This window comes from Parasteatoda tepidariorum, chromosome 11, assembly GCF_982258835.1.
Source record: "Parasteatoda tepidariorum strain Cologne lab strain chromosome 11, Ptep-v5.0, whole genome shotgun sequence".
In the NCBI taxonomy this organism is placed as follows: Eukaryota; Metazoa; Arthropoda; class Arachnida; order Araneae; family Theridiidae; genus Parasteatoda; species Parasteatoda tepidariorum.
The window spans coordinates 25,460,340-25,483,388 of NC_141765.1; the positions used below are offsets into that span (position 1 = coordinate 25,460,340).

The following is a 23,049-nucleotide window of genomic DNA, read 5'->3' on the forward strand; positions in this document are numbered from 1 at the left end:
CTAAATGCAAATCTTGATCTTATATATAAAACAATTTCTATTTCACATATTAATCTTCAATGAAATGTTAAATTTCTATTTCTGAAATTGAATAGCAACAATTATTATTATTATTATTATTATTATTATTAATACTAACATATTTATTGAAAATCACATCTGCTTTGAATTATATTTTGTTCTTTTTCGTTTGTTTTGGATTTTGTTAGGTAAGAGTTAATGTAATGTAATAAATAATATGTTACATGTAATAAACAAGAATATTTCAGTTAAATATAAGCTTCTAATTTTGGCAAAATATTTATACTTTCAGAACGTAAGCATTTAAGTACACTAATACGTAATTAGTAAGCACAGATTTCGAGCATATATTTATTCATATTTTGTGCTATTATTTGTATATATTGGGCAATTATTTATACATATTTATATATATTAATTATGTACATTGGACATTATTTGTGTATATTATTATTACAATATAATTATTTTAGTATAGTAAATATTGATCATCGATTTTTTTGCAAGCATTTAGTTTTATTTAATTAAACAGCACAGTCTTAATGTAAGTAATTTAATAGAATTTGACAGTAATCTTAATCCAAGTGAACTTTAATTGAACGTAACAACATGATATGTGGTCCAACATATATTAGACGCCTAATGCTCAATTAAATATTGAAATATCCAAGTTCTATAATAAAACTTTTGACATCTATAATTTTAAAGATTTATAGCAAGAAACATGTAACAAGTTTAAAAATAAATCAAAAATGCATGCACTGATAAATAAACAATCATCTAATTTAATTTCTTCACAAAGCAAATATTTTTACTTATTTTGTATAATCTAATGAGTGTTTATTTATTTTTTATTAAAAAATTTTTATTTTGGTAACATTTACCAAATTTTCCTCACATAAAAGTTGTTTGTTTTTGAACTTGAAACTTTTGAACAGCGTTAATAAGCAATTTTTTAAAAATATATTCAGCTTGAAAAAATTGCCATGGTCATTTGTTTGAATTTTCCTGAATCTAAAAAGAGTAATTATAAATTTAAAATAAAATATAAATATGAATTATAAATTAGGTTATATAATTTTTATAGGTTTTTCTTCCAATACTCAATACATTACTTAAGCTTTAAATTCAAATTTAGTTGTTCGAATTTAATGGGAGTTACGAATAAAAATAATAAGCAAAATAAAATTTTAATTTTTTATTAAATAGTTTTTGAGATAATGACCATATAACTAACGCTAGAAAAGATTTAAAATAAATTAGATTTCGTGCGACATGCTGATCCTTTCCCTTGATTCTATAATAAGAGAGGGCACCACGAGTAAAACTCATGTCTTAAAATTAATAAAATTAGCAATATTAGTTCAATGTTAGTAGTTAGTTACTGTTAGTAGTAATTTGAAATTAGTACCAGTAACACAAAATTCAATACCAGTAATACAAGAAAAATAAATTAAAAAATTTATTGAAAAATTCATTAAGTATCAGTTTAATTAATTTAATATCGGTTATTCTTTAAGGAAAAAAAAGAACTGCAATAAATTGTGTTTTCAATGCCATAGTAAAAATTGAATTGATATCACCTTCAGCGTTCAATAATTATTTAAATTACTACAATTTCTTTCATTAATAAAGGAAATAGTTTTTGTGACGAAAAATTAGACATTTCTAGTTTAAAAAAATCGCTTGTGTACAAATTTGCCCAATGTAAAAAATATTAGGTATGGAATAAAGTAGTAATAAGTCCCAGGTGACAACGACAAAAGATCCAACCAGAACACTTCCCATTGAGTAGGGGTAAGGATTGTTTTAAGGCTAACGGTATATTTTCTAGATTGTGACTACCACCATGTTTTGAGGGTCAAGATCCTTAATCCGTCAATATGTTTAATCAAGGAAAATGGGTTGTGTCCGATTCCTTAACTTAATTAATAATTAGTACCAATTAATTTGCATTTGTGATACCTTTTATGAAGATTTAAAAGCGAGATTTGATTAGCAAAAATCCGATCATTAAAGAAAACCACTTCTGGATTATAACTTTCTTTTTGCGCACTGCTTACTAATGGATGGTGTTTTCAGTAGAAATGTAAACAATAACAATCTCGAGCTGTATGCCTGCTCTAGTTCCGGTTAGAAAGTTTGCAGCTGCTTACTACATGTTATTCTGCGAGGCGATATTTTCAAACGGATAATTTTGTTTTCAATAAAAGAAATAAATTAGATAATTTCTGAGCTCTAATCTGCCATATTTCACAAGATATTAATGTTATTATGTAATTCTGGTGAGTTTGAAGTGAAAGTTTGTTTTAGTTGTTTAGAGATATATTGTTAAAAAAGGTGACATGGTTGCTAGATTTTGAATAACTCGCTTTTTTGGCAGTCTTGATATGGCCTCTTTCCATAAGTTTATTACTGTTTGTTCTTGTTGCAAGCTGTGCACCATCTTACATTAGTGTTAACACTTTTAGCATTGTAAACACAAGTAATAAGTAATTAAATACTTTGTTTGCAAGAATCTCAAAACACAATGATGCCAAATGGCTTTAAAATACAACGGAGACAGTAACCCGGAAATTTAGGCGGCACCGAGCTTGCAGCGTTCCCTAGTGTAGAAAACACCATCCATAATGAAAAACTTAAGAGTTGCAAATCTTAAAGCACCGGTCTGTATGACGGAAACGGAGACATATTATACAAAACAAACCACTCACTCCAAAATAGTTCCGAAAAGCGACACGCCATTACTACACTACACTCCACCTGTGGGGCTAGTATTTGATGTAGTCCTACTTTTTGTGGAATTTTCCTATTCTTAACATGGCAATCAAAAACTCTCGCTCTCTAATTTCTTCATTAATGTATAGTAAGTAAAGAATATTCGAGCTGATTGCTCTAAGATGTATTCTACCAACAGTTTACCCTTTCTTGAAAAACGCTCTTAAGATATATTTTTTTCAAACAATGAAAGAAATTTATATTTAATTAAATTCGAGTCTGCTAACCTATAGTTCGGGGCTTCGATGCTCAGCTTTGACACGGGAGCATATATTTCGCACTTTTCCTTTTAAAGCATTATAAACTTATAAATCAGCTATTAAACACTTATTTTATATTTATACGGTTTTTTTGTTTCAATTTTACTAAATTATATATTTTAGTATATACTTTTAACTTAAAGTTTGATAAAAAAAATCATAAAAATGTTTTTAAACTAAATATTTGAATACGTTTATAATTTAGCACCTATGTACCTTTGCATAAACAACTGTAGCGTCTTATTTTTAATTTAATAAAGTGAACAAGAAAAATTATATTCTAGTTTTCTTTTCGCTATAAAAATTTAGAAGTAAAGCTTTACTAAAACTTTTTGATAATTTTTTTTTTTTAATTTTAGCAAAAATCTGTCCTAATCAATTGAAGAAAAAAAATCAATTTCTAAAATATTAATGACTAAAAATTTTAACTAGTTAGCTAATATGAACTATTTAAGTTAAAAATGGAATTACTAAAATTTGAAATTGCATTCGGTTCTTTATATTTAAAATTATTTTAATTCTATGAACGAATTACGTTTATATATATTTGTATCAGGCTGAAAATAATTTTTACTTATAAACACATATATATGAATTAAATCTAAATTTTTACATCAATTATTTGTTTAGCATATATTTGTTTATCATAGCAAAAAAAAAGTTAATGTACAAATTCTAAAAATATTTTAGAATTTATCTGTTATTTTAAATAAAACAAATTTTATAAAAATTAAAATAAAGTGTTTTCCTTACTCTACACAAATAATACTTCGAGCAAAATTTAGTAACAAGTATTACGATGTTTTAAATTAGTAAATCATTCTCTTTAAATTTTAAGGGTAACTTCTGTTTTGGTTATCTTAGAGGATTAATGTACAGTTTTAAATTAGCAAAAAACTAACTTAATTAGAAAAAGATTCTTTTATATCTAAACCCACAGTCTTTTAAAAAAAGTTTTTAACATGCTTGGGGCATTAAAAGCTAGTTTTTTTTATACAATATTTTATCTAAATTTATTCTATATATAATCATTACTAGATGGCAACTATCACTAACAAAATCTTTTAATTTCGTATTTATTGCAATTGAAGATTTCGGTCTCTATAATTCTGTTTGCTAATATACTTTTGTTTATAAGCTAAGAAAGGAATAAAGAAGAAAAAAAAGAATTACTGTTGAAGGTGGTTTGGTTAAAAAATATCATAACCTATTTGGATGTCAAAATAAAGTTCAATAAATAATATTAATCAATCATTTATTTATAATAATTATTTATTTACAATAATGATTTATTTATAATAATTATTTATACAATAATTATTTATACAATAATTATTTATATAATAATTACTTATGTAATAATTATTCATGTAATAATTATCGATATAATAAAAAGTAAGTATAGTTTCAAATGATACAAGAAGTTTTTAAGTAGTTAAAACTTTTGGTTTGAAGATTTAATAACAGAAAGTAATTTCTTTTCTCTTCATTATATAGGATTTATTTTACAATTTTCAATTTGAAAAAAAAAGTATTAAAAGTGTTTTGTTTAAACCATAAAAAGTTTAAGTATGTACAAAATAATTGTACTGTTAATTTTTGAGCGTGTTGTGATTTTCTTAAAATTTGTTTTCCAATTATAAAAAATAGGTTAACTTTTGTTACTTAGCAAGTTTGATTATATTTTAATTTGTTTATACATTATTTTTATGAATAACCTTTTTACTACAGCCAGATCTTTATGCGTTTAACATAAATATATTTGTCTAAAAATTTAATCATAAACGAAATTAATGTTCATGTTAGGTTTGTTCTAAAAAATCATCAACTATAATAGCAGATTGTGTTAATTATCAATAGTGAATTATAACTAAAGTACAAGATTTTATTTATTTTCAGAGTGATGATTAGCGACAGCTATGCTCCAATGCGCCATCTGGGGAGCAGACCGGTTCCATGGCTTAACCTACACCCTCTCCTCACCTCCTTTACTTAGTTGTATGCGAATGTTCTATAATATTTTTCTCTTCATTAATATTTTTCACATTGAACTGTCAAAAATATTTTCTAGAATTTCCACAACGCTTTCTTTAAGAACTATGTTTCATCCAGTTTTAGTTTCATATAATTTTTTAATTAAAATATTTTAAACCCAAGACGGAAACTAACAACTTTATGCAATTTAAACAAAATTCGATCGAACTAGCGGCTTCCGCTTGATTTTTTTCGAAAAATGTAGGTTTCCTGATTCACCTGAAACATTTCAAACGTTTTTCGTCACATAACAGCACGATAGCTCGACTTCGAAGGCTAAGTTCGATAGAACTATTTCTGACCAGTCACAAAGTAGATATTTTCCGTTTAATAGTGGTGAAGGAGAAAAATCGGGGAGACAGGAAACTAAAAATGTTACAAGCATATGTTACAAACACTCATAGATAATTTTATGTTTACGCCGATTCAACTATGTTGTATTTTTTTAAAATTGAGCTATGCAAATATTTCAAATTACTTAATTGCATTTATAAAGTAATTTCGAGTTTGAAATCCAAAAATATGATTTGATCTTCATGCGTAGTCGCCTTTAATTCATATTTGTTATTTATTACTGGCATGAATTAAAAGCGACTACGGATACTACTATTTTTAATTAAGATATGCAAATATTTCACATTACCTATTTACATTTATAAAGTAGTTTCGAGATTCAAATCCAAAACTATGATTAGATCTTCATCCGTAGTCGCTTTTAATTCACCTTTGCTACTTATTACTGATAAAAACAAATTGCCAACATTTGAAGAAGTATAAATTTTTACAAGGTAATTGTAATTATATTATCTCATTACAGTTCGTTATACAGACTTACATTTTCTGATCTGATTAAATGTATGTGTTTCTGTATGCATAAGTATTCGCGATCGCGATGCTCGAATACGCCATCTGGGGAACAGATCGGTTCCATGCCTTGATCCTCTCGTCCTCTTTCCAGTTGAATAGGAATGTATTATAAAACGATACGATATTTTCCCCTTCCTTAATATTTTTCATATTTAATAATCCAAAAATTTTTTTTAAATTCCCACGAAGCTTTCTTTTAGAACTATGCTCAATGCTTTAAAACTTCTTAATCTATTTGAAAATCAAGACAGAAACAAACATACTTCCTCCTGATTCTCCAAGCTCTAGTGGTAAAAGCATGGACATAAGAGTATCATAAGAGTTTAAAACGTTTAATAAGGAGATTTTTAAAAATGGAAAATCATCATCATTGTACCCAAAATTGTTTAAAATAAATTTTCTAAATCATGTAAAATCTATCTAAACTATTTTGAAAAACAATTACAAAAAAAATTAATACTTGAAGCATTTAAAGAGTTTAAGTAATATTTCAGATAATTACAGACACAAAAATTTATGCTAAGATCGAAACTAGGCGAGGAGACGCTAATTTGAAAGTCACAGTTAAAAATTATTACCCAGCCCATAGAAAACGCGTATGAATATTTTCATTGTTGGAAGGAAAATACAGCACATATGACCTGCAGGAAAATATGAAGTTTCTTTGACGGACAACCCTTTTATTTCGATAGTGATCTGCTGTTATTTACAGTTGAATTAGGAAACCGGCCGCTTTCGAATAGCGAGGTTCAAAGAAATCGAATCGAAGAAGCGCGTTTCAATTGCATAAGGGTATAACATACTTCCTTCTCCTATGACTATCCACACTCTAATGATGAAACCCAAACCATGCGAAGTGTTGCCACAGGTACAGAGTTCTGCTCTACGCCACCTGTATCCCATTTCGATTGCCAATAGAAAAATTATTTTGCAGTATTTAGCACAATATATTAATATTATTAGGTCGTTAATCATGAAATGTGTTGATTGGATGCGTTAACTTCGACAGCTTTTATTAGTTGAGATTGACTTGATACTTTACCGTCTTTTTCTTTTGATGAAAAGTTAATTACCTTACTTGCGTAAAGAAATCATCGTAACCTGTAATAACAGGCATAAAGATATTTTTTTAAAATTAATTTTAATTAAAAAGGGTCGAAAAGTTGCACCATAATAATTCTTGCGTGGAACCACGAAAACTAAGTCCACGCGAAACATTAATAATGTATTTGGCTTTCGTGTTAGTTGAACACGGATAAACACTAATACACACTACGAAGCACAGGGGTGATCATATTGCAACTAACTAGACGAAATGACATAAAATCTAATAAATAGCCAAAATTTGCTTCTAGTCCTATTGCATAACATTGCCAAATCACACTGTGCACAAATGACTATGGCAAAAATATAGGAATTGGAACTTCATCCTACTCCCTTTAACTAGCCCCTTCGGACTACCGCATCTCTTCAAATTTGCACAACTTTTTAATGGTAATCCAATTTAATGGGAAAATGAATGCTGTAAAACAGGTTTTTCAGGAATTAATTTACTCTAGTCCACTAGGATTTTATCCCGAATTTCCTGCTTACATGGTAAAAGAATAAAGAAGCATAAAATAGTTCTTCATATATGTAAGTTATTAAACAATTTTGTCTTTTTTTTCTGCAAATTTCATTCTTGATCACCTAATGCATTAAATATGTTAAGCTGCATGTTTGACTCATATAATAAGATTAGCATTTGGAAATTAACTAATTATCGAAACTGCTAGCAAATTGGAATAATCAAACGAAATTCTTGCCCCTTTCTACTTGGATAAAAAATTTCACTATTCGAATCTGGTCAAATGGAAGAAAAAAAAATAATTATGGAGTAATACAGTGAGAAAATCACTTCACTTAATGTTATAATTCAAGTACAGCATCTTCTTTCGAGGAATGGTATAGGGTACCTTATTCCCCCACCTGTCGTCCAACAGATACAGCAAAAACTTAAGACCTTAAAGAGAAATATTCTAGGTACTGTACTGACCTTTTCAACTCAGATTTTTAAGTATTGTTATTAGCATGTTGATAATAAACGCTTGTTTGGTCGTTTTTCTTATTTATTATTTTTTTACTTTTTTAATCATTTATATAAATTTTGATTGAGACATATCTTTTCATTTTAAGAGCATTTTGCTTAATAAATAATTTTTTCTTCTTCATAAATTACTGTTAATTTTGCATTTAACTCGTAGTTTAAATATGCTCCAATAAGAAGTGTTGATATTGATCGGAGTTTTTCTAGATAGCTTTCTGACAAAAGGCGTTCATTCGATTTCAAGAACATTGAAAATCATTTAATATGCAAATCTGATGTTTCTGAAGATATATTCTATGGATTAAGGAATTCTTTAACCCTCTAAGCTTTGAGCCCCTGATCACTAAGTTTACAGAAATTTCCATGTTATGCATTACTTTTTCATTAAATAACGTGAGAAAAATCATTTTTTAAAAAAAAAAAATTTAACATCATGAAAGGATAATAACATTGAGAGGGTTAAGTAATACCTTATCTCTTATCCATTTTGCTTTAATAAATAAGATTTGTTCTGATAAAAAGAACTTTTATTTAAAGAGCTCATTTGCAAGTTTATAAAAGCCTCGAATCACAAATGTTTGAAATTATTAGACAACAAGAGCTAACTATTTTTGATCAGTTTCATAAATGATAATAACTCTGTTCATAAACGATAATAATTTTATTAAAATTCCGTCAAGAAATATCTGTGTAAATTTTGGAAGATTTCTGCAAGTAAGAAAAAAAAATATTACACAGAATAAATTCATATGTTTTTATTATTTTCAAAACAAGGAAAAATTTAAATTTAATTAGATTTTATTTTGAAGAACAAATTTCATTCTGGCTTGACATGGTTTCAAGGATGTAACAAAACTGTGTACATTAACCTAAACACATAAAAACAAATCATAATAGCTTATGAGAAGCTAACATAATACATTACAAAACAAATTATAACAAAGGCATAAATAAACACTAGCAATCCATGTATAATATACAAGGTACTAAAAATATAGTTACAACTTAGGCATTCCTGAGTTTGACAAGATTCATGAAATAAAAACTTGGAGGAATAAAAAAAAATTTTTTTTTAGGAAACTATATAGTGAAATTAACTGATAATTGGCACATGAAAATAAAACCGAAAGTTTGATCATTAAATGTAGGCGGTAAATGTAAAAAATATTGGTTTCACTTATAATATTTATCACATATTTTGTTTCTTGGCAGTGTTGGATAGCATTGAACACATACATGGTGTATAAATTAACTGGCAGTAAGTGGAATGAAAAAAAAGTTTGTAAATACACCAGTAACTATGTATGTTATTTGTGATGAAGTGAATCTTCTGATGTTATTTGTCAAGCATAATTTGCCTATGGCGCTATTGAATACTGCAGTAACTTAAACCATAGAAACATTAATAACTTAAATTAAGAGAGGTTTTGCCAATTACAATACTATTTACAAATCACTTAAGAAACAGTTCATTTTTATACAATCACTTGTACATCAAATACAAAAAAGATTTATACAGTTTAAATACATACATACATTTATAATACCTTGATTAACTTAAGATTTCAATAAGTACTCTGTACAAAATACAATGAGGAAAAAAAGCTAGGGTATAGAATGAGCTACATAAAAGTTTTGATTTTAAAAACAACTTGATTTTATTTGTCATTAATGCATATCTTTTGAATAAAACACTTCTGAACAATTTTAGAATTTCAACATTTAACATTATTTATTAATTATACATAATCATGAACAATTTAATGAATTACACTATCATACAAAATCATAAAGAATGACATAAAACTTTTGTTTCATCAAAAAATTCTTAGTATTTTCTCATTATTAGCCTTAAAAGAAACCCCAAATAATATACAAGTACTGAATATAAGAGTCAATAATTATTTCATTCAATTTAAATAAGAAACTAATAACAAGAATAAAAAGCTTTTTATTGATCAGTATTTATATGATTAGGAGTTTTCAATCAATAATTTATTTCATAGGTTGCTTGTAATAATGCAGAAGAAATGTTAAATAACATCATCTATAATCATAAAAATTAAAATATAACAACTATGTTAAGAGAATTTATTTACTACTTTCTTATGTAATAAATAATAATTGAAACTTTAAAATACTGTATATACTAAGTTTACGAAGCAATATTTTCCCTTAATGGTGAAGCAGAAAAGAATAAAATAATTAAAACAATAGAAAATGGTAATTTTTTTTTATTAGTATCTTAGGGGCAAAATTTTAATTCTTACACATTACTTAAGAAGTCATAGAATTGAATAATCTAATTTTTATATTCTTGATTTGTTGCTAAGAAAAACATATTTTTCTACCTTTTTTCACACTTCAACTTTATATGAAAAATTCATATAAAGTTGATATGCATAATTTTGTTTTATAATTAGTAGAGCTAAAATAAGTATTTTTCATAACAATAAAATGAGTAGAACAAAAAAGAAATTATTTCATTCTATGTATCTACCTAAACATGAAATATTATAGATGTACCTATTTATGGTTTAAGTTTTAAGAAAGGAAAAAATATATATAAAAGGGAAATAAATATTTATAAAAGAAGATTTAGTTCTACATTTCTGGACTTTAGAAAATTGCAACTAATGCTTCATTACAAAAATATCAATATATTCTGTTTTCTATCTCATTTCCTATATGGATATAATAGGGAATGTTTATATCTAATAATCAGTCAGAAAGGTAAATATTAAAAAAAACTAATATAAAAACAAATTAAAAACAAAACAATGACTTATATTCAACACTGTAGCAATATAGCAAATGTTATTAGCTTTAGTAGGTCACCTCTAAGGGGTTGTTCATGACCAAATACTGAGTCACAAAAATAAATCTAGAAAAATTCTTTAGTTTCAATCATGAAACATTTTTCGTCAGGCAGGACTAAAAAAAAATATTAATTACATATTTTAATTACATCCTTTAATTATTTACATCATTCAATTATTTCTTAATAAAAAAGATATTTTGATTGATTTAATATTTTCTTGCATTTATGGCAATTAATTTTACTAAGTAGACTATAAATACAATCAAATTTTATAAACAAATATAGAAATTACAAATGAAAAATTGTAAGAACTGATAATTCATTTATTTTACATGGTTTATGAACATAAAATTTTAGTAAGTTGTCAAAACAAAATAAAAAAAGGTGAGAAAAACTGACAACCAAGAGAAATTCACCATAAAAAATTGATATTGTAAATATATAAAGATAATGTGGGGTAAGATTGGGTAGCTATAGATTTGAATGCCTGTTGAAGCTAAACTGTTCGACCTAGGAATCTGTGAAATTTAATAATATTCCTTGTTTAGTTTTATACAATATATCGTTCCTAAAAAGTCATAGATCTGCTACTTATTTGTAAACAATTCTTCAAAAAAAAAAATATGGAAAATGGGAAATTTTGAAATACTAGATTTTCATGAAAATAGCAGACATTTCTATATTATATGACAATTTAAAAAAATTATGCATGTGATGTAGTCAAAAGGACAGGGGAGAGATAATTGTCTTAGGATCTAATGAATGCTGAGGGCTTGATCAAAATTTCTTAAAAACATCTTTATTAAATGGAATTTTTTCTTTAAAAAAGTTTTTTTTATCTATATGAAACTTCAATTTTGTATTAAGGGTCTTCAAAAAAATTTCACAAAATATGAAAATAAGGCATTATGTGCTTTGAGGAAGGGCGTCGCAAAAACGTTTGCTCAGTCTTTGATGGATATTCTAGGCCCGGCATATACACACCCCGGCATCGGAGAGGGGGCGAAACAAGTGTAGTTGCCGGTCTTACCCTGAATAGAAAGATTATCAAAACCTTACAGAATAGTGCTACTAGTGGCTAATGGACTAAATCCTTATAATTAGTTAGGGTATGAATCTTTAGTAAACATATAATTAAATGGAGTAAAAATAATTTTGTAACTATTATGATAAATAAATTAAGATAGTTCAAAAAACAAAAGAACATTAGAGAGTTAAATAAGCTTATCTACACAGATGCCGTCAACAAGATCCCAATATGGTAGGTTTTTCTCCTTGACTAGTAAAGTGTAATTTAGAATTTGTTCACTAGAAAACAGAATTAGTTTTGACACAATCATAACACCTGGTCTCACCCCATTGATCCCTATATATGTGTGTGTTACTATAATAATTAGAATGCACTCATTTTGCTCTATCCACAATGATCCTATGCATTACATCAATAAAGACTTCTTTCTTTGTAGAAATAGGAATTCTTTCTTTGTAGAAATAGGAATGTACTTGGTGTTATAGTTCTCCAAAATCAAAAAGTTACATTCTACTTAAATTTTAAAGGCGCAAAGCTATTACAATATTTAAATAATGAGCAAATCTTTAAATTATAATTTATTATTAATATACTATTAGTATTATAATGTGATTCAAGCATATAAAGTCGCTTACAACATCGTATATAAATGCATATGTATATATGATTTGATCAGTTTTTTTCTACTTCATCAAAATCAAACAAAGTAAGAAAAATTCTTAATTCTTTAGCACCACTTTTAGATCCACTGCTGTTTAAAGAAACTGAAGTGTGTAAAAAATTTATGTAACTTTTTATAGAATAAGTTAATGCAGTTGAGTAAATATTTTCAGAATAACAGTTAGAACATATACTGTTAAATATATAAAAAAATCTTTTATGAGAAGCTGTATTTTGTGATTTAGTCTAAAAACTATTTATTTTTATGCCAGATTCTATATAGATCAAATTTTCAATTAAAATTTACAAGATAGAAAACTATGTTTTTCAATACTCGACTATCTGAAATTAGTGAGTTCCAATAAATTTAAATACTGAAGTTTTCACTGAATGCTTCGTAAAAAATTAAATATTTAGGGTATTAACATTTAAACAAAGGGAAACTTAACATAGTCTTATTCTAGACAAAGTAATTTGTAAACATACTATTAATCTGATTAAAAACTCTTTAGAATGAAACCCAAAGTGTTGAAGAGCAGAAAAACTTAATACGTACCATCATTTTGAATAATTTTTATAAACAAAATTTAAGAATATTTCAAGGGCTAATTGAGAATATTTCAAGGGCTAATTAACAACAATATTAGATTAAAAATATGTGGAACATATAATTTCTAAATTCATTAATACTTACAATCAAAAGCTAGTTTATTCAACAATTTCAAAAGAGTGCATTCAATATTTCAAACAACATTTACAGATTAAAAGATAATTGTAACGATAAATTAAATACTTTTCAAATACTTTAACACCAAACAAGTGAGCTCAAAAGTTAAAAATATATATCTACACTTATAAATTCATGTAAGATATTTGAATATGCAAATATATTGGATATCTTTATATAAGGTTACAAAAATATATTTCATACTTTTGTACTTTAATGAATTCATTCTTGACAAAACTTTGAATAAATAGAGAGCTTATGAATTATCACATACTCCTATTATTCTTTTCATTAATTAATCCAAATTTACCAGAAACCTTTTCAAAAGCTAAACATGAAGATATTTCTTTGTTTCCTCAAAATCACTGTTCTTTTTCTTTACACTGTGCCCAGTCCCTGTGTTGTGAAGCAAGCTGTGTAGTGAATATTTTAAAATTATATCATTCTTAAGTTAATTCTCAAAAATTAATTTAAAAATTTTATTTTTCATAACAATAATGAATGGTTAAGTTTTCTTAGCCAATTGTTAAAATCTGTACATTTTCACAACATGCACAAAGGCATAGCAACAAGAGCAACACTGACAACTTATTTACAAATAAACTTCTCTCAGCAGATCATATTGACTTATATACATTATCTTCATGAACTGTACAATGCCATTGAAAATTTATTTGGAAATTTCTCCAAAACTACACAGTTTTGATAGAATTTACAAATAAAATTAACTGTACAAACATTAAATACAAGACTTAACAGTGCAGACTGCAACTTTTTCTTCATTACTTGGAACAAGTAAATAGAGTTTGAGTCATTTGATACAAGCATAACTTGAAACAAGTATTACTTGATACAAGTATTTGCTAAAAGTTTTATGAATAATAATTAAATACTGAATGATAAATGGCAACTAGGCTTGTTGACGTGGCAGTAATTCCTAGCAAATGATAGTGAATGATGAATATACAAATGAAATGGCACCCTCATAGTGAAGTACTGGAATGAGGAACCTAGAAAAAAAATCATTATAAGGTTTAAAAATAATTGCCAAGAACACAATCAAACTTGAGTTAAATAGCAAAATAGAGCTTACAGGGTGAAGTATGAAATTATCATAAACTTCCATGAGATCTTCCATTGCGAATTCTTCTAAAATTACAAAATCTTCCAGTATAGAATTACTTTTCTTAGCACAATCCAGGCAATGTACTAAATGTTTTTTATCAATTTCTTTAACAAAAAGAATATTGAAGACTTCAACCTATAAAGTATAAAATATTGTTAAACTTTACCTTCATAAAAAATATTTTTTCAAAGAAAAGCAATAATTATTGTATAAATATAACAATCTACTAAATTATTGCAGCCTTTATGTATTATCAAGTTGGATTATTTATGGTCTATGTATTTTTCTTGAAATCAGTAACTACACACGCTTAACACATCAGTGAAAAATTGTACCTCAATTTTTTTTAGAAGATAAATAATTACCATCATCAGAAAAATCCAGTTATTATTGAGAATAAAGAGAGCTTGTGACTTATCAAAAGCCCTGTAGTCTTAGGATAGAGGGTTAAGATAAACTATCCAATCCCTTTACTCCAAGCTTGAATGGCTACATTTTTATACTTGACTGAACTCTCACCAAATGTCAGAGCAGGGATATTTTCTTTTCCATTATTTACTATTATCATTGTCAGAAAACAAAAAGCTACTTTTGATGGAGATGTTATGGCTAACTAGGAGACACTAGGGCAATTAACTTTGCTAAAGGCATCTTTACAATAAAGTGGTTTTATTTTCAGACTCTAAATTTTAATTTAGAGTCCGATTTCATTCATTTGTCATTCAGACAACTAGATTAAAAGCAATACCTGAGAATATCCCTAATTCTCAGGTCTTCTTAATATAGTCTCTGGGAAGAGATCAATAAATTGTCTTTCAGTGGACCCCCAAGACAAAGCAATATTTTTGGTACCAATTGGACCTGATCAGTTGAAAGTATAAGGTACTATGTGATGGAAAGATTGGCATTGTGTGGGAACTCAAAGGTTAATTAGCGTTTTAAGTTTTGTAAGAACTATATTTTCTTTCTACCCCAAGAAATTAAAAAAAAGTTATATACAGAAATATCTAATTGATTTTGATTAAAGTTGGTTTCTATAATCATAGAAATATCTACTAGCCTTCAACAGTCTTATTTTAATTTTCTCATTTTGAATTGATATTGTACTCAGATATTTAAATTATTTTACAATCTCAAAAGTATCAAGACATATTCTCAGAAGTGACACATTATATTTTATTTATCACAATTGCATATTTAGTCTTATTTTTATTGATAGTTCGAGTCATCTTCTCTACTACATGCTCAATATAATCTGCAAAATCTGTTGTTGGATTGTTTTTTAAAAGGCACATTACATACTTTTTTCCAAATTAAAATAATTTACAGATGGAAGTCCACATTAAATGAAAACTTAATATGTTTCAACTTAATTTATGCCTACGAAACAATTGAAACAACAAATATACTTACTTCACAGTTTGTACAATAATGGGCAGGTTCTAGTTTTGCTTTTCCATGCCATTTTACATCTTTCTTTAATTCTTTCAGGAGTTCCAAAGTTAGCTGACATTGTCTTAATGTTCTTAAAAGGCAGTACCTTAAAAATTATTAAGAGCATATAAATAAGAGGTAAGAGAAATTGGCAAAGAAATCTAAACTACAAAACAATATTAATGAAAATATACAAAAATAGAAAAATAAGTTTAATTAAAATGAAAAAAAAAAAACCTACTTGATTTGCTCAAAAAGTTTCCTATCAGAAAGCTTTAGATTACGTGCAAGATTCCAAGTTAAATGAGCCATTGGGACAATGCTTTTGTAATTTTCAAGTTTATTCCACTCATACCTTTCCACAGCCAGCATGTATTGCTTAGCATGCAAAGGTCCTACATTCCAGGCAATATTATTGCACCAACCCTGGAAAATATACACATGGTATTTTATTTGCCATAATACAAAAATAGATTACAAGCATATAGGTAGCAAAAGGTTTTTAAGAGCAAAATCACTTAAGAATGCCGAAACTTTGACTTCATGCTTATCAAAAAAATCTGTGTTTCCTATCTAAATACATCTGTAAATAATTAGTAGAGTAAACTTTACGCAGTGCAATTATTTTTCTGATATGGTCCCCATTAACTATAGTTACTCAAATAGCATTTAATAAAAAAAATTGCAATATTTTTATTTAAATTATCAGCTTAACATTCCATGTTATAAAATTCAATTAAAACTTTTGATTCAGTTCTAATTGCATTAGACATAATGCCTAATTATGTCAGCCTATTTATGTTTCTAGCGTTAGTTGCAAAAGTTTTTTTAATGGGGACCTAAAGAAAAAGTTCTTTAAGGGACCAAATCACAACGTACTGTGTATCTAATCTAATTAAAACAACATCAAGATTATCTTCAGTTTTTTCTTTGTAAAAATATATTATTGTAAAATATGTTTTTCAATGAAGGTTTGATTTAGGTTTTTACAATTAACTTAATCAATTAGTAGTAAAGCTCACTTGTGATTATTATTGGAGATTTGCTTTTTCATAAGGATTACTCTAATGTATTGCTCTTTCATAAAAATACAGTGAAATAGATAAATACAGATGAAGCAATACTAACCACAGCTTGAACCCAATGAACACAGCCTGCGTTTACAAACACCATATCCCCGGGTTTTTGTTGGAATCTATAGACTGGTATATGTTCATTATAGAGATCTTCAAGAATTGGCCACCATGAACCATGAAGAAAATTTAGACCATTTCTAAAATAAATATAAAAATAATAATCATAACAACACAGTTTTATTTGTCAGAAAAAGAAAGATAATGAACAAATGAAGTGTAGCATTTTATTAAAATAGCCGTTGAAAGTTACAAATCTTATTCAAAACTAAATTCAAATCAAAAAAAAAAACTGCAATTACAGAAAGGAAAAATGTGTATAATACAAAAGAAAAAGAACTTAAATCTGTTGTACTTCTGAAAATTGCAATGCTTAAATATAGTCTTTAATTTTTATTTATCATTTCATATTATAATTTACCTTTGACACACTTGTACCAAAAAACTCTTATTAGAACATAAAAAATATTTTGTTGAAGAAAATACCTTTCACATAATTTATGTATGGCTCCCCAGTAAGGTTCTGCAACTCCAAACCATTCACAATCACCTGGCCCAATATTAAGGTTCACAGAGCAAAAATTGTTATTTTCTTGGTGACCTGTTAAATTAGTAATTAAAAAAATTAAATTAGTAATTTTAAATTAGTAATTAAAAAAATTAATATGATAAAATTATACAAGCAAATACATTTTATTTTAATATTAATATTTTACCTGGGGTGCGACTGCCAGGAACTTTCATGTATAATTGACAGCTATTCATGCCTAGAATAACGTGGCCAACATGGCTCAGCATATTTCCCGCAGAAACCACCTTAAATTCAAAAATAATAACTCATGAATAATATAAGATATTACAAAGAAAGTACACAATTGTTCAATTTTACTCTACATATCATCACAAAAGAAAATCTGCATGTAAGCATTATTTTTAAACATCACATAACTTTGCATGTTCTTTACATACATATAACATATGTACTTGACCTCATAAAAAAATATTGTATTTATGGTCAATATCTATGGCATGAAAAATACATAAAATTAATTTTCCTGAAGTCAGTTGGAGAATATTCAGACAGGCTTCATTATCATTAAAAATTATTAAGTTTTCATTAGATTTAAAAGAAAAAAAAGAAAAAACTCCTGCCAGATCATTTATTTATTACTGTTGTATGTGCAACTATTAAATAACTTATTAACATCTTCCAAATTTTGTAGAAACACAATAATATAAATAAAAAAATCGAAGAAAAAATACATACTCTGAAAAATGTAGGAAGCTTTGCAAGTTCTTGTAATTGGGGTCTCCATTTTCGTTCATCAGATAAATCCACATTAGTTCCAAATTTAATTGTCTTAAAGAAACTATTTCGTCTTCCTTTCTTGCTTCTGTTTTTAAAAAAGAAATAATAATTAATAAAAAGAAAAAGGCTAATAAATAATTCTTTTATTTTTGGCTTCAATTGCATCTCAAGAAAAATACATCAAACATTTAAGTTGTGCTTAATGTTAACTTAGTATTCAAAAATGAAATGTAGAATTGTTAACCCACCAGGCATAAATTCCAAAGGAAAAATTGTAGCGAAATATCTCTACTTACTTCTTTTTCCATGAGGTAAAACAAATACCCTTTTTTTCTCATGGTTTAAGAAGGTTAAACAATCTATTATGTTTTTAAAGTACTATAGTATAGATAAGAAATTTTCAAGATATCAACAGATTGAGTTTTTAAAAGAAAATTTCTGAACTAAATCAGTATTTAAAATGAAAAAAAAAAATTAAGTTTATTAAACTGATTAGTTATAAATTTTATAAAAGAGAAATTTGTTTTACGCCATTATCAGTGTGCTAACTTTTACTAATAGACACTTGTAAACAAATAAACAAGAATCTTTGTCAACTGAATATCTTCCCAAAATAATTCCCACAGTTTTTATTTTCTATAGTCAATTGAAAATGCACCGATCTCTTAAAATGTCTGTTCTTCCAAAGCCTACAAAGGTAAGATACAGAAGCATACATATCTTAATTACATACCGTTGGTCTTAAGGTATTTTTAATCAATGTTTTGCTATAGGCTAATTTTAAAATTCAGTAGGAATAAAATTTAGAATATTTTGTATTAAATAAGGCTATACATTTATTTCACTTTTCTTTCTAGCTTACTATGTATTGCTACCCTTAAGATAGAGGCAAAATTCTGTCATAATCAACGTTAAAAGTTCATAATTAGGTTTAAAGTCAATTAAGTGGGCAATTTAGAGCAGAATGGGAAAAAAAACATACAGTGGCAGTAAGGGTGGGAAACATAGAGGTAGTTCAATAATACATTAAACAAAGAAAGAGTTAGCCTGTTTTAAGACTGAAACAAGGTGTTATGGTATAGGTAATTTCATTCCTTCATCTGAAACATGCTCAATCAGTAAGAACAAGATTTTTCCTTAAAAAAAGACAATGTATTAACAGAGAAATGATGTTTCTTAACTATACAAAGACTACAGCATAAGAATTCAGTCCTTTTCATTTACTTTTACAGTGCAGTACTAAAATCATCTGAACCAAAAATTTTTGAAAATCAAAGCAGTTAAATCTGATGATTATAAGATTAAAAATTAATTTTAAGAGATATTCTCATCACAGATCTCGAGATTTTTACAAATTTGTATTTTTACAAATTAGTGTGCCATTTCCTTGATACCCATTTAGAAATTTATTTATTTAGAGCTTTGTTAATATTAATAAACTTTTATATCAAATTAAAAACATAAATATAAAAAATTTACATGAAATGAAACATTCCATTATTCAGTCAACATAGGTAGGGGGAAAAAATTTCACGAAAAAAAGAGTTTTTAATCCTTTGGATACTATACTTTGCATGTTAAAACTTTCTGTACTAGCATTAAATAAAATGTGAATGTAATCAACACCAATTGCAAACAAGTTGTTGAATCAAGTATATTTGATTTTTTTCCCCCAATATGGTCAAGTGTTTAGAAAAGAAGATAGAAAAATTATAAATAGAAGACAGTAAAAAAAAGTGACATCATGAAATAAGCTGATCAGCCATAACAATTTGAAATTAAATGAGAGATACATGTGCCTATAATACTTTAATATATTCATAATAATAAATCTAGCGGTTTACTAAAAAAAGAACTTCAACACAAATTGACATTAGAACGTACGTATTTACAGATTAAGTACAAAGAAAAGCTTGTTAAGACAGAGTTACAGTTCATAATTGGTACATTTTATTTTTTTTGGCGAAATAACTTAATTGGTGATAAATTGTAAAATTTGATAAACTCTTGATGAAAATTTTTGAAGGCCTCACAATACATTTGACAAACTAGTTACTGCTAAAAATTACTTTTGCTATAATAAAATCTCAATTTTCAGTTTCTTATTACGATTCCTATATATAAGCATTTCTTCCCTAAATAGTAGGCCTTACATATTTGACACAAGTTAAATGTAGTAATTGCCGTATGACACACATAATTTGGAAAATCACTATTTAAATGTTTAGAAATTTAATGTAAGGAAAATTATACTTTGATGCCAAAAAATTTAAAAAGAAATAATTTCTAAACTTCATTGTACTGAAGCATGAAAGAAGTAAGTTGTTAATTAGGCAGAAATCAATCTAACACCATTTATACTTAAATTCTAAATTTTTAACTTAAATCAGCCATCACAGCAGATATTTTCAAAAAATTCAGAATTAGGTTTATGCACTGTAGAAATGAATAGATAAAAACTGATACCATATTATTTGCTGACAGCTTTTTTTTAATGGTATTTTCAATAATTAAACTATTACAGTAGTTCTCAGTGTGTTCTATTGATTTAGCCGGATATTAAAATAATATATTTGAATAATATGGGTTAGTAACGGATTTCAATATTTTCACTACATGCTAAAAATTAATTAATCAATAATCTTCTAATAAGAATGCCCCAACTTTGGCAAAAAAAAAGAGTATAGAAATCTATATATATTAGAATCTATAATTTTTTTCTAAAAATAAAAAAAGAACACTGGGAATTAGTAGAATTGCCTTCAGGTTACATACAAAATTCATATAATAAAATTGCAGAACAAATAGACTTATAGCTATGGAAATTATATTAGAAGGGTGTGATCATCTTTTAACTTCAGTGAGTTGACACCCACGTGGTTACTATGAATCTATTTGCTTATTTTTATGTCACAAATTGCTTATAAAAAGATCTGATTTTATTTATTATATTAAAAAATTTTCCTCTCATAAAGCTAGAGTGAGAAATATACAATAGATATGCTTTAGAGATAACAAAGAAAAGCATGATTAACATTTAACCAAAAAATATGTTATCTACATTCTAATTTATACGAGGGTCGTAAATTAAATAGTGGCAACTTAACCTTGAAACTCACAGAAGGGCGGGCATGCGCAAATAGGATATGGGAGCGGTGAGGCGGCGCTGTTGTCGATGTGTAGAGTGCAAAAAAACAGTCGATCTGCTTAGAAGGGTAGTTGTTGCGTGGCGTTGAAGTGAGGAGTTTTGTTTCCATCGCTCTAAAGCATGTTTTCCAAAGGTGATCAGCGGTCGTGGCTTTGGCACCGGTATGCACCCACTTGGAGAGATACCACAATGAAGGAGACGCATTTTTGCAGCGTATTGTCGCCATTGATGAGACATGGGCACGAGCCTATGAGCCTGAATTAAAGCGTCAATCAAATGAATGGCGTCACCAAGGTTCGCCACGTCCACAGAAATTTCGACAGGAACCCAGTCGGGTTAAGGTTATGCTGATTGTGGCATATGACTGGGACGGTGTGATTCTCACACATGCTGTACCTGAAGGACAAACTGTCAACGCAGATTACTATTGCCAATTTCTACAGCATCATGTGATGTGGCTATGAGACGCAAACGTTCATTGCACAACAATCTCCCTATCGTATTGCATGACAATGCTCGTTGCCATGTCGCAAACAAAGTCACTCTCCTATTGCGACGGTGGTAGTGAGAAATCCTGGAACACCCTCCCTAATCACTCGACATGAGTCCTTGTGACCTTGATCTGTTTCCGAAGTTGAAGAAACCTCTCTGAGGTCACCGATTTCATGACGTTTCATCTGCACTCCACACAGTAGGGCGCTCGGTGGCTCACATCAACACCTTGCCACTGGTCTACAAGGCTTCCCGACATTTGGCAAAAGATTATAAGCTTTGCTGGTGATTATACAGAAGGAATGTAATGCAATTGTACTTGTAAGTTCATTAAAAATTGATTTATACTTATGTTGCCATTACTTAATTTACAACTCTCGTATATGAAACTTTAATGTAAGCATAAATAATTTAATGAAACCTTAATTTCTGCACTGTTATAAAAATGAAAAAGAATTAAAATTTTATTTGTTTAAAAAAGGTAGGAAAACTTGAGTTGGAAAATAATTAAAATATCACTAAAATATTTTAAAGGAAAGAAATTGTACCTAGAAGCTGATGAGTTAGAATCACTATCTGATTCTCGCACTGCATGGTTACATGAAGCTTTATCTTGTTCCTCCTAAAAATATAAAATTCAAAGATTAATAATTTGAATTCTTCGAAAAATATTCACGTTTAAAAATATAAATGTTAAATTTCTTAATAATAATAAAATCTGCAACATGAAGCAAAAAACAAAATTTACTTACACGTAATGACTCCTGGAATGAAGATGCTTGATACTGAGCGTAACGAGCAATGGATGTATGAGATCGATGACTTTCACAGCGCCAAACTTGTCGTTTCCGTTCTGGATCCCAATTTTCATCAGAAGCTTGCATTAGTTGTGTTCTAACTTCAATGGTATGATCAGGATTAGCCTCAACTAAAGTTTTGGTGGAGAATAAACCAAGGTCTGAAAATAAAAACATTCAATAAGAAAATAATGAAAATATAAATGAGAATAAAGAACTCAACAGTGCACGAAGCAATATAAAATGTATTTAAAAAATCAGTGTTTAGAAAAACTGTATCATGTCAAAAATAAGATTGATAGTTAATTTTCTTTATTAGTTCAAGT

The 23,049-nt window shown here is 27.4% G+C and overlaps 1 protein-coding gene across 5 annotated transcripts in view; it reads right to left on the reverse strand.

Moving 5' to 3' along the window:
* Positions 1–13,749: 13,749 nt before the first annotated feature.
* The window catches only part of Utx (Utx histone demethylase), a 140,656-nt gene continuing 131,356 nt past the window's right edge, over positions 13,750–23,049 (reverse strand). For all 5 annotated transcript variants that reach the window (XM_016069136.4, XM_043054393.3, XM_043054385.3 and 2 more), the window contains 10 exons: positions 22,679–22,884; positions 22,475–22,548; positions 18,245–18,371; positions 17,694–17,793; positions 17,464–17,578; positions 16,973–17,117; positions 16,086–16,270; positions 15,824–15,950; positions 14,378–14,545; positions 13,750–14,294 (listed from right to left, as the gene is read on the reverse strand). In XM_016069136.4, coding sequence (XP_015924622.1) covers positions 14,268–14,294; positions 14,378–14,545; positions 15,824–15,950; positions 16,086–16,270; positions 16,973–17,117; positions 17,464–17,578; positions 17,694–17,793; positions 18,245–18,371; positions 22,475–22,548; positions 22,679–22,884 — 1,274 coding nt within the window. In that variant the 3' untranslated portion in view covers positions 13,750–14,267. The remainder of the gene's footprint in view (positions 14,295–14,377; positions 14,546–15,823; positions 15,951–16,085; positions 16,271–16,972; positions 17,118–17,463; positions 17,579–17,693; positions 17,794–18,244; positions 18,372–22,474; positions 22,549–22,678; positions 22,885–23,049) is intronic.